Source organism: Branchiostoma belcheri, unplaced genomic scaffold, assembly GCF_001625305.1.
Source record: "Branchiostoma belcheri isolate BF01 breed outbred unplaced genomic scaffold, Haploidv18h27 scaffold147, whole genome shotgun sequence".
NCBI lineage: Eukaryota > Metazoa > Chordata > Leptocardii > Amphioxiformes > Branchiostomatidae > Branchiostoma > Branchiostoma belcheri.
Genome location: NW_017802902.1, coordinates 155,548 through 167,636, shown reverse-complemented (window position 1 = coordinate 167,636; position 12,089 = coordinate 155,548). Strand labels below are relative to the sequence as shown.

The window sequence follows — 12,089 nt, the reverse complement described above, 5'->3', positions numbered from 1 at the left end:
ATACGGAATATGGTGCAATCGTAATAGTATACAGTGCGAATTTACTAGTAAAATTGCACTGTATACTAATACGATTGTACTGTATTCCGTAAAATTGAACTGTATTCCGTAAAATTGCACTGTATTCCGTAAAATTGCACTGTATACTAATGTCATTGTACTGTATTCCGTAAGATTGTACTGTATTCCGTAAAATTGTACTGTATTCTGAAAATTGTACTGTATTCCGTAAAATTGTACTGTATTCCGTAAAATTGTACTGTATACTAATGCCATTGTACTGTATTCCGTAAAATTGTACTGTATTCCGTACAATTGCACTGTATACTAGTGTCATTGTACTGTATTCCGTAAAATTGTACCGTATTCCGTACAATTGCACTGTATACTAGTGTCATTGTACTGTGTTCCGTAAAATTGTACTGTATTCCGTAAAATTGTACTGTATACTAATGCCATTGTACTGTATTCCGTAAAATTGTACTGTATTCCGTAAAATTGCGCTGCATTCCTTAAAATTGCACTGTATACTCTGACGCACCTTTCTAAGTGAAATTGAATACACCTGTACGACGGATCCTGGGAACGAGACGCGGAAGTGTTTGACCTTTTGACCTTATTATACGACCCCCAAGCCTCCCGTTCAAATATCGTGTACCTGCCCGGTAAATCTGTACCATGTCCCGGCTACTGTGGGCCGGTCTTGTGGCAGTGTTGGTCGCTGTTGGGTTTGGTGTCTACTCTAACTATGATGGCTTCGATCCAGGTAAAGTACAACCTACTGTAAAGTCTCAATCTACTTTACAATGTTACAAGTCTTGCAACAATACCCCCCCCCCCTCCTGTATTAACCCAGATACCTGTTGGTTTAAGCACGTACTAGCAACGTGGATATAATCGCGGGAATCGAGGAGCGATTTTGATGGATTAAGGTACACTGGTAAGGCTTCCGAAAATAGCTTCATCAAGTTGGTAAAGTTTAGGATATAGGGGTTTTCTTTTACCCAACCAAACCTGTCTAACTTACGTTTTGTGACGCTCTGGGGACTAGTAGTAGGTGCCTGATAGACACCGAGATCTACGTAAACAAGGTAAGAGAAGTTTGGTTGTGTAAAAGAAAACCCCAATATACCACTAATTATAAGGCTTGTACTTCTCTTTCTCATTCTTTTTGCTAAACAACGAATAACTCTGTCTGCCTGTTTGCTTACATACTGTGGCGATTGCACGTAGAAGAACCAAACACAATTATCAAGAAGAATAGGGGTGACCGGGTGTGCTTGGTTAAAATACACGAGCCGTAGAGAAGCCGCAATACACTACTAACAGGCGGCATGCCCCAGTCCGATGTCGCCCGCGTTACCCTTACTCATCACTTACCCTTACTGGAAATACTATACTATACTGCATGTTAGTGCCGGGGTTCAAACATCCAGTCTGTGTTTACACAATCTGACCCATAAAAGGTCACGGTAATTATAAGAGTGACCGCTAGGAGCGCGATTTTGTCAGACTGCAGCTTTGGTAAGCTGTACATTTACATTTACGGACTGGGTACAAGTTTAATATTTTACTTATTTAGGTAAGTCACTAGTATTCAAAAGAACATGCCGTTAGGTGTGGGTAGCTACGAACTCATTGAAGAGACACAGCAAATCAAGTTACGCGGAATTATAATTCTGTCAGCAGAATAAGAAATTAATTTTATCATTAGAAGACGGCCGCTACAAAATCGGATCTTGAAGCAAACATTCCGACCTTTACACATGCAAAAGTGTGCCCAAAAAGTTCAAGCAGTGGACGTCTATGGTTTTCAGAATCATTGCGGGGTGCCACGGTTGTCATCACGGGCTGCAGTACCGGTATCGGCGAAGAGATGGCGTACCAGTACGCCCGGCTGGGAGCAAAGATCCTCATCACAGCCAGGAGGGAGAACAGATTGAAGGAGGTGAACTGTTTATTTGATAAAAAAATAAGAACATTGAGCATGCATTGATGCTACCAATAGATGTTAGATACTAGCATAAGTTTTGCATAATTACCATATAGCCAGAAGGCGTTGACTAATCAGAAGGCTCCATTTGCCATTGGTTATCAGACCGTAACCTCAAAAAGGGGTCAGTTTTTAGGATAACTAACAACGTTTTGGACCGTATCATTATACAGGGCACTAACACTAGTGTTAAGACTTGTAGTATTTATCCATTAAAGACGTATTGTAGTGGCCTTATTACCACCGAATAAGGCCACCAAGTAAGCGCAGCGAACGAGGTGGCTTTATGAAGTGGTTATAGCAACTGACAAGGCTTTAACACACCATATTCACCGAGAAAGGGCGGGCCATTAACGCTATTATCATATAGCTTACACGATAGCCTATCCAAACTGATGCAGTAAGTGACACAATGGACATGCTGAATAGAACATAGAACATAGTTCCATCTGGAGTCACCTGAGGTCACTGGGTAGAGTTCACGTTCTTTGTCTTATATCTGGGTCGAAGGCAGGGAACAGGTGTTCTTATGGGAGTCACCCGAGGTCATTGGAACACAACTCAAGTTATTTTTAGATTTTTTAGAACTAGAGCCGTGTTCTATTGGGTCACCTGAGGTCATATGCGGGTGATTATTGGGTTGTTTAATTTATGGATTGGGATGAATAAATACCCGATTTTGACTCTATTTGTGACATTACGGCGTCATAAGGAATGTGAAATGGAGCCTTCTGATTGGCCAACGTCACCCGCCTACATGATTACTTTAGATAATATATTGAACAAAACAACACAATTAAAAAGATATCAATAAAATTTATACAGAACTAGAAAGGCCGACATTTGCTTGGGAGCAAATACAGCATATTTCAGTCCATCTCCCTCCCACGCAAAAGTGGACTATTCCAAACTCACCCCAGTGCAAAACTGGAAGATTCTCAAATAAATGAATTATATTAGAGCTATGTAATTGAGAACAAAGATGCAAGATCAGCACTTTGAATCACGACAGCTTTACTTACAAAATTTCACATCACTCTTATATATCGCACAATCTTATAGCAGGTATGTAAATACTAACAATGATGAGATTTGATACATTTTGAAGGTCTAATTGCAAAGAAAAGGAAACTATACATAACTTTGTAAATATATATAGATGAACTATAAAACTATGCATACATACATATTGAACTATACATTAATTAAATGCACTATGACACTATACATAACTATTGAATAAGATGTACATGACTTACATATACTATAAAACACTACATTCATATATTGAATAATCTACATATGATTGACATGATTATATATATCATACATATACCACGCAACTACAAATATCAGATGTTGAATATGCTATACATGATTTGTGTATACTATGAAACTACTACAGTACCGTACCCGTTATAGTTACAATCACCACCGTTACTACGATCGCATTTCTAACTCGTTAGTTTTCCGTTACTAACTGGTTACTTTTTCGTTACTGTCCCGTTTACAAACGCGCTAGTACTGCATGATTTACTACCGGCGCACTGCTGGAACAGCGGAAGGAACGTTGATCTAGCCTGCATTTTACTATATTGTAACGTTTAAAACGTTTTAACGATCACCGGTGCATCAATTAGATCGATATTTTCTTTTGTCACTGTTGCCCAGGCAAGCGTTTCTATAGTTTGTCAACTTTATTTTACTGTTTTTCTCTGTTTGTTTACTTACTTTACCACCGAATATGCAATCCTAGATGATCTGAAGTTATAAATGCCCCGGTCCGCCGTACATTGTAATAGGCGGCGGGCGTGAGGTAACGTTAGGGATGTGCAAAAACATCGCGGAAAATGCCTATAACACTCGAAAAAAGGCAGCATATTTACACGTGCCTGCAAACATTTTATGGCTAATTCTAGGCCAGTTTTGGGGAGTTTTGTTATGTCCTTTTTTGTTTAGAGTGGGACCGGACGGAAAGCCGTGCCGCGACTCCATAATCGTCCGACTCCGTGCACTTCCGTGTTACATTACGTTGTACGTGACCAACAAAATTACGCCAAAGGCACCACAATCCCACATGTACATATATATTTATTCCCGAAAAAATTCTTTTGAGTACGCATTTTGTCACTAGGATGTTGCTAATTAGTCGTAGAAATAAGGTATAAAGCAGCGTAAACATGTGGCTCGAGTTCTCTTCACTTCGCGCGCCCCGGCATGCAGCCGGCTTCGTTCTAGCCAATCAGAGCGCAGGTCATCAAAGGTGAACCAATCAGAGCGTAGCAGTGCGTTGCTACTTGCATATGTTAATGAAGCATGCAGGGTCCGTCCGTGCTGTTTGTGACAGCGAAGCTCTGCTGAGCGCGGCTGGAAATGTGTTTTGCAACTACATGTATATTTTTACGCGGCTTTTTTGACGTTTGACGCTGACTTCGGCACAATATGATCGCACTACCATGTACACGCTACCGGAGGCGGCAAATGAGTGGTCATTTTTACACAATCGTCGAGAAATTTTGGCGTTATGCACCCGGAAGTGCGCCGATATCGGTTTGCGTCCCCTCGATTTTTGACAGTTTCCCCCATCAAAATAAGAAACAAAACTACCGATATTAAATAGAACCATGTATTACAATTATCATTTCAACATGATTGATCTATAACATATTCCTTTCTGATATAAGTATAATATAATCATGGTTGTGGAAAGTCCTCAGGTAGCGAACCATTTAGTCGGCATGAGTTCTTGTGCCGCGCCGGGACGTGACGAACATTTTCTTACAAGTTACACATACCTTCCGAAAAACTTTGCGGCACCCAGGATTAGGATGGTCTGCATATTCCCTCGTCGTGATTGTAGATGACTGATGACGTAAAAATCTAGGTAACGTTACATAAAAATTGAATGTGTGGGGTCATTGTGCACGACTTACGTACAACGTGACCTCAGGTAACCCGCAATGTTCGATGTGTTCGATGGCCAACGGCAGATAGAACGGGCATTCTTTAGATCGAACGTGGAACGGGTACAGCACTTTTGGCCCCTTTTTTGACTGAAAATAGCCATTAAAGTCCCCTAAATGAGTCATTTGGAAATGGTGTATGCCAAACATGTGACTGCTATTCTGTAGACACATGTTCAAGGTACCCTTATACCGAATTTCAGATCATTTGGTTGTAAAACCAGCGCTCAGGATCCAAAAATCCATTTTTTGTCGAAAAATGCCTCAAAAAACCTTCATAAAATTTTTCAAAGGCATGTATCAAAAAAATGAGAAAAAAAACGCCTAGGGGTATTGGCCCACTCTACCTCCTTGCCAAATTTCAGGTCATTTGACTAAAAAATGACAGAGTTGAATCCCTTTGACTGTGTGGCAGGAGGAGAAGGAGAAGAAGAAACATGAGGGAACACAATATATTTCATCCATACCATGGTATGGACTGAAATATAAAAAGACAAAATATAGATTTGGACACCCCCCAAAAAAGTGATACTGTTCCAATGTCACGTGGTCACCGCAGATGATTGCCTAGATAATACGTTTTTTCTGTCCATGCCATCTTGTTTCAAGTCATATAGAATGCGAGGGTTTTATTCGACAATTGAGGAGTTTTATAAAGGTATTTGTGTCAAATAACTGTGTCAGTTGGATAGACTATATGATAATAACGTTAATTTCCTTATCCTCGGTGTATATGGCGATATAATACCTGGTCAGGTGCGATAACCTTGTTTGCTACGCTCACTTGGTGGTTTATTCGGTAGTTATCGTACCTGACTAGGGATTATCTCTCACCATATACACCTCGGGGCGGGGCATTAACCCTTTATTAACGTTCCTGCCCGCCTTCTCTTCAGGTGGTAGCGAAGGCGAAGTCCTTGGGTGCCCAGGAGGCGCACTACGTGGCCGGGGACATGGGGAAGGCGGAGGACTGTGAGAGAACCATTCAAACAGTCAAGGACAAATTCGGTATGACTGGGCGTTTTATCATGATATGGAACCACGCCGTATTTTGCCTCACAATCAGAGCATATTAATAATTTGTATGTAACTTCCAACATAGGTCTAAAACCGCAATATATACAACTGTCATGCTATGCATGTGTTAATGAGTCTGTACACGGTTACAATTTCGTGTGAGAAGGTATTGTTTTGTGTGATTCTACAGCTGAGTGACAGCACGTGGATTGGGAAGGGGGTGTCCTAACCCCAGACCACAAAAGGTCAGAGACAGGAAGTATGGTCCAAAAGATGGCCGCGAGCCAAAAAAAAAAGTTGATTGTAAGTTTGTCGGTCGGGTACAAGGGACATAAAAAAGGAAATTCAAAACAACGAATAAAGAAAGAAATTCAGAAAAAAATCTTTTTTATGGCGGTACGTATGAACTCTCCGATGTCTTGTTGATTTCTGTTTTGTTTATAATTGATCTTTTTCAGGACGTCTTGACTATCTAGTCCTTAACCATGACGGCTCAAATGTCAAGAACATTCACGAGATGTTCGGAAAGATCTCTTGGGACCAGGACCCTGACATGAACTTCTTCGAGGACTACTTACAGGTGAACCTGGTGAGTTATGTCCGGCTGGCCTCCATGGCCCTGTCTCTGCTGAAGGAGAGTAGCGGACACATCGTGGCCGTGTCGGGTCTGCAAGGTAGGAATGTCAATATTTTTGTTTGTTTATTTTTTTTTATTCGCATGTTGATTAAAAAAAAAGACTAGAAAGGCTGGCATTTGCTGATGGCATCACCACATTTAACGACATGGCGGGGAAAGAAGGGAAACACAAGAAGGGAAAGCAGTTCTTTACATTGATATAACTATAGTATGAAGTGCCAACAGTTGGATAGCTATCCTCTCTACATTATTGGTTAGGTTCTTTAATTTAATTAATGCAAACTCTTGATTTTTAAGATAAAAAGGAGCGTTTAATGTGCCCTGCATTCCAATGCTGGAGCAGGTACAGGTAACATACATGATTGAAGTCATTTTTAATCCTATTGATCAAATACATCCATCTCTCATCACTCTTGCTTGTCGATACCCAATACGCCACTGTAAGCTGGCGAATAAAATTACCGTGCCGCAAACCCAATAAAAACGCTTAAAATATGTTATAATAAGCCGGAACCTAAACCTCTGCTTGGTGGGAAACTATATGGTCGTTCTCTCCCACCCCTGTTTCAGTGGTGTAGCGTGGGGTCGGGTGGTGTAGTGGTTAGAGCACTCGACTAAGAGCGGGGAGACCCGGGTTCGATTCCGAGTCGTACCCGGGACACGTCTGAACATGCGCCCCGACGTTGTGCCCTTGGGAAAGGAACTTGACACGAATTTCCTCACTTCACCCAGGTGTGAATGGGTACCTAACTTTGGTTGGGGAAAAGTCGTATTGAGATCACCTTGTGGCGCCGAATGGCAGCCGCACAGACCCTTGCCACAGTTCCACAAAAAGATTGTGGAACAAATATGTGTATTATTTGATTGTTGTAATTGTTGTGATTTGTATTGATTATTATGTGATCACGGCGGTCTGTCACTACGGCATTTTTTCCCATTGCTATGCGCGTTCGAAAAGGTATTGGGTTACAAGACGCTATTTTGGCCGGTTTCGGACTACCCGTAAAATATTGGAAAATAAACAAATAATATTTAGTGGTAAATTTCGTCAAATTAAAATGAAATTATCGTCTTAACATCCTTTAAATGTTAGCTTGTTATGTTGAATCACTGATGTTTAAAAATTTCGCTCAGAAAGACGATTATTTTCGGGTTTCCGAGCACAAGTCATGTCACGTTTTTAGGCAAACATCGTTCAAACCTGGCTACGTATATTACCCCAAATCCTCGATTTTTATACTTTTCGTAGACTAGGAATAAGATGAAAAATCGTGTTCTAGGAATTTTTTGATTTCTGATTTTAAGTCTAGTTTTTGTCCACATATTGGTGAAAATGGCATGTTTTGACATTTTTCTCACTAAATTACCCATAATTCAAAATTGAGGTCATTTTTCAAAAATCCCTAAAACACGATTTTCGGGACAACCGTTACGGTCATTTTGAGCCGTAAATGGGGTATGTTTGACTCTTCATGTTTCCAGGTTTGAACGAGTTTTGCAGACATGTCATATCACCCGAAAGTGTGCATTGTGTTATTCATACTTGCGTAAAGAATCATTACAGTATTCAAGGTGACCCAAGGATACGACAGTAGCTTCGCTACATGTTACTTACCCACCAAAAATTATAGCGGACATGTGCTGTCCAGGAAACTGTTTGTATCTATAGAAAAGTGTTGTTTTTTATCTGTTGCGAGGCACTCAGGCAGAAGGGCTTGTTTTGCCGCTTTATTGTAAATGACCGCAGGTGACCCGGAATGGGAACGCGGGTTCGATTCGAATTGCCCAGATCGAACACGATCGAACACTGTTCGGATTCTATGACATGTGGGAAATTTACAGCCCAGATTTTACCACCGTGGATACCCTGCATCAATTCAGCCGTATAAAGGCTGGGTACTGTTTGGACAATAAAAACCATTTATATTATTCTGTAGGAAAGGTTCCGTTTGCCACCCTGGCCTGGGGCTCGGCGGGGAAGTTCGCCGTTGACGGGTTCTTCAGCTCCCTCCGTGTGGAACTGATGAAGGCTGGACAGGACGTGTCCGTCACCCTGCCGGTACTCGGCTTCATCAGGACGCCGATGGTCGAGAAAATGTATGAGGTATGGTGGGGCAAAAATTATTGTATTTTTTTGTTCATATACACGTATGTATTAATCAAAGCTTATAAACGTATATACACCCTGATGAAAACATGGGCGATAGGCCACCGAGTTTTTGTTGAGATCGCTGTTGCTTTGTTTTATGAACACACGTATACTGTGCACACCCTCCCGAGCAGGGTCAGTGGCGCGGCCCAAAAGAACCTACCGCCACGAGACCCTGCAAAAACAGTTGAAATATTTCCCTAGAATTCTCCGTACAATGTACCATACATATATAATACATACTGCTGGGTACTTGGTCCGCTGAATCATACAATAAAAAGCACACTCATTACTCAGCTGTTACATCGGCGTTCATGGATATTAGATAGCGCAAAGGCCGACGGAAATAGAACAGGTTTCGCAAACTCGAATGCAATCGCAAAACCGCTGCTCGACTCGATAGAACCCCAAGCCGAGGCTAGCGCTAGCGGTGATAACTTCAAGTAAGTACCTAACCAAGCTGAAGCGTTCGGAAGTCGCTGTTCGGATCTCGGCAATCTTCGGGAGACTTCGGTATCTGTTCGTATGGTTCTTTGGAATCCTCATCAGTTTGTGACCGTGTTCAGTGTACGTATGATTCTCAGGAATCTTTCAATTGCAACGGGCCGTGTTCACGTTGTTATATATATATATGTGTTATGTGACTGTAAGATTCTCGGGAATATTTCAACGGACCACTGTATTGTGATGATAACGGGCTGAATGAGTAGACACAGTGTATGTTCTAACATACGCGAAACAATAATGAGGATTTTAATGGTTTACAAAACAATGTATTGTTAGATCTCAACAAAAACTCGGTGGCCTAGTGCCTGTGATAAAAACGGTGCGTCTAGCCCTGAATTGTAATATACTTCGATGCATATCTTTGTCGATTCTTAAAAATAATACGGATTTGACTCCCTCCTTCCTTCCTTTCTTCCTTATTTCCTTCCTTCCTTCGTTCCTTCATTCCTTCCTCCCTCCCTCCCTCCTTCCTTCCTTCCTTCCTCCCTCCCTCCTTCCTTCCTTTCTTCGTTTTTTTTCATTTTTTTGCTACGTTGTGCCATATTTCTGTTCTTCTGCTCCAAACAATTATGGACCAGACGACTATCGTTATGGTAACTTGTGCTTTAGTGTTGTCGGATTACATTTTTTGGTATCGGATGGCATTGTGTAGCAAGTGGTAGCACAGAGTTGGAGGGGCAGGCCACCATCAAGTCACATTATATACGCCAGAACGTGTTTGAGTAAGTAGGAGAATTTTTAGGCTGTACCATGTGAAGGTAAACATTATGTATTTGCTTTGCAAATGTTACCCTTCTACTTTATTCATTCTTCCAGAAAATGGAGAAGGGACAGGACATGTTAGACATGGCGGCGCCCATGGACGAGGCAGCACTGGCCATCATCCGCGGCGGGGCGACCCGGGCCCGGGAGGTGTACTACCCGGCCATGACCCGGCCCCTGGTGATACTCAGAGCATTTTTTCCTAACTTTGTCGACAGCCTCCTCGCGGACTAGAAGTGTAGACGGACATTCATAAGAAAACTTGACAGTTGACTCAGCTGCTATCCTTTTGATGTAAATTAGATTTTATTGTCGTGTGGCGTTACGGCAGCGTGCTCGACTCGGAACCAAGAGGTGCCGGGTTCGAGTCCTGACATGCCACCGATCTTGTGCCCTTGGGAAAGGCACTTTACACGACTTTCCTCACTTAACTCAAGCAAAAATGGGTATTGTCTTGTCCTGTATTCGTCCTGTGTGTTGGTGGCGACACAAAATAAGTTGATATAACTTGAGTGTGCCGTCACCATGTCTAGTCATGAAATGTTGGAATATTAAAAAAAATCGATTCAGGAACCAAAGATGACTCACGACTTTCAAGAAGTGCAACAAAAATATCCTCTTTTGCAGGCGTTCTGGGAGCGGTCTGTTTTTTTTTTTGGGGGGGTGCTCTTATTTGCAACTTGCACGATTGTCTGATCAAACGTAGATAGCAGACAGGATATAGCTGCTCTAGCCACCAACAGTACAACGCATGCAAAGAAGGCTATACAATAATAGTTACGTTCATTGCTCTGTAAGGCGGTAAGTAACCTCCGACAGATGCTTAGTTGTGTGTGTATGCGTTCGCAGATATAACAAGTTGTCATCTGATAATATGCGTGAGAAGGTGCACATTTTTATTGCACTGTAGCAGTTTTAGTTGTGTGTGTATGTTTGCAGATATAACTAGTTACGTCCATTAGCTGTATTTGTATGTTAAGTTTGTAATGTCGTCTGCTAGTATGCGCGAGTAGATGCACGTTGTTTTTTTTATACTGTAGCAGTTTTAGTTGTGTGTGTATGTTTGCAGATATAACTAGTTACGTTCATTTGCTGTATTTGTACATTGAGTTTGTAATGTCGTCTGCTAGTATGCACGATATGATGCACGTTGTTTTTTTTTTTTATACCGTAGCAGTTTTAGTTGTGTGTGTATGTTTGCAGATATAACTAGTTATATCCATTTGCTGTGTTTGTATTAACTTAAAGTTTGGAATACCGTCTGCTAGTATGCGCGAGATGATGCACTTTTTTTATACCGTATAAGTTTTAGTTGTCATGGTGTGTACGTTTGCAGAAATAACTAGTTATATCCATTTGCTGTGTTTGTATTAACAGTTTTAGTTGTGTTTGTATGTTTCCAGATATAACTAGTTACGTCCATTTGCTGTGTTTGCATTAAGTTTGTAATGCCGTCTGCTAGTATGCGCGAGATGATGCACGTTGTTTTTTTACCGAAGAAGTTTTAGTTGTGTGTGTATGTTTGCAGATTTAACTAGTTATATCCATTTGCTGTATTTGTATATTAAGTTTGTAATGTCGTCTGCTAGTACGCGCGAGATGATGCATGTTGTTTTTTTTTATACCGTAGCAGTTTTAGTTGTGTATGTACATTTGCAGATATAACTAGTTATATCCATTTGCTGTGTTTGTATTAAGCATGGAATGTCGTCTGCTAGTATGCGCGAGTTGATGCATGTTGTTTTTTTTATACCGTAGCAGTTTTAGTTGTGTGTGTACGTTTGCAGATATAACTAGAAATATCCACTTGCTGTGTTTATATTAAGTTTGGAATGTCATCTGCTAGTATGCGCGAGACGATGCACGTTTTATTTACACCATAGCAGTTTTTACTGGTCATGTTATATTTCAGAGAAACATATTTCAATTTTTTTAACTATAAACATTGTGAACATTTTCAAACCGGCGCCCAAGGGGTCGTTTGTATCAGCGAAAAATAATTTTCAAATCTCAAAAGGTCACAAATAATGCCCATGATTTTTCAATCAATTTTTTTATATG

At 41.0% G+C, this 12,089-nt stretch overlaps 1 protein-coding gene across 1 annotated transcript; it reads left to right on the top strand.

Moving 5' to 3' along the window:
• Nucleotides 1-597: 597 nt before the first annotated feature.
• Nucleotides 598-10,369, top strand: LOC109465082 (hydroxysteroid 11-beta-dehydrogenase 1-like protein). The gene is made up of 6 exons (XM_019762224.1): nt 598-766; nt 1,818-1,948; nt 5,853-5,964; nt 6,432-6,647; nt 8,548-8,714; nt 10,083-10,369. Exons 1-6 carry the CDS (start codon nt 679-681, stop codon nt 10,260-10,262), a joined length of 894 nt encoding a protein of 297 aa, XP_019617783.1. The 5' UTR covers nt 598-678; the 3' UTR covers nt 10,263-10,369.
• The last annotated feature ends 1,720 nt before the right edge of the window (nt 10,370-12,089 follow it).

Excerpts from the sequence above, each read along its gene's own strand:
- LOC109465082 (XM_019762224.1), top strand. The coding sequence starts at position 679 with ATGTCCCGGCTACTGTGGGCCGGTCTTGTGGCAGTGTTGGTCGCTGTT. Across the intron at positions 1,949-5,852 it reads GGGAGAACAGATTGAAGGAG|GTGGTAGCGAAGGCGAAGTC; the intron begins GTGAACTGTTTA and ends CCTTCTCTTCAG. Across the intron at positions 6,648-8,547 it reads GGCCGTGTCGGGTCTGCAAG|GAAAGGTTCCGTTTGCCACC; the intron begins GTAGGAATGTCA and ends ATTATTCTGTAG.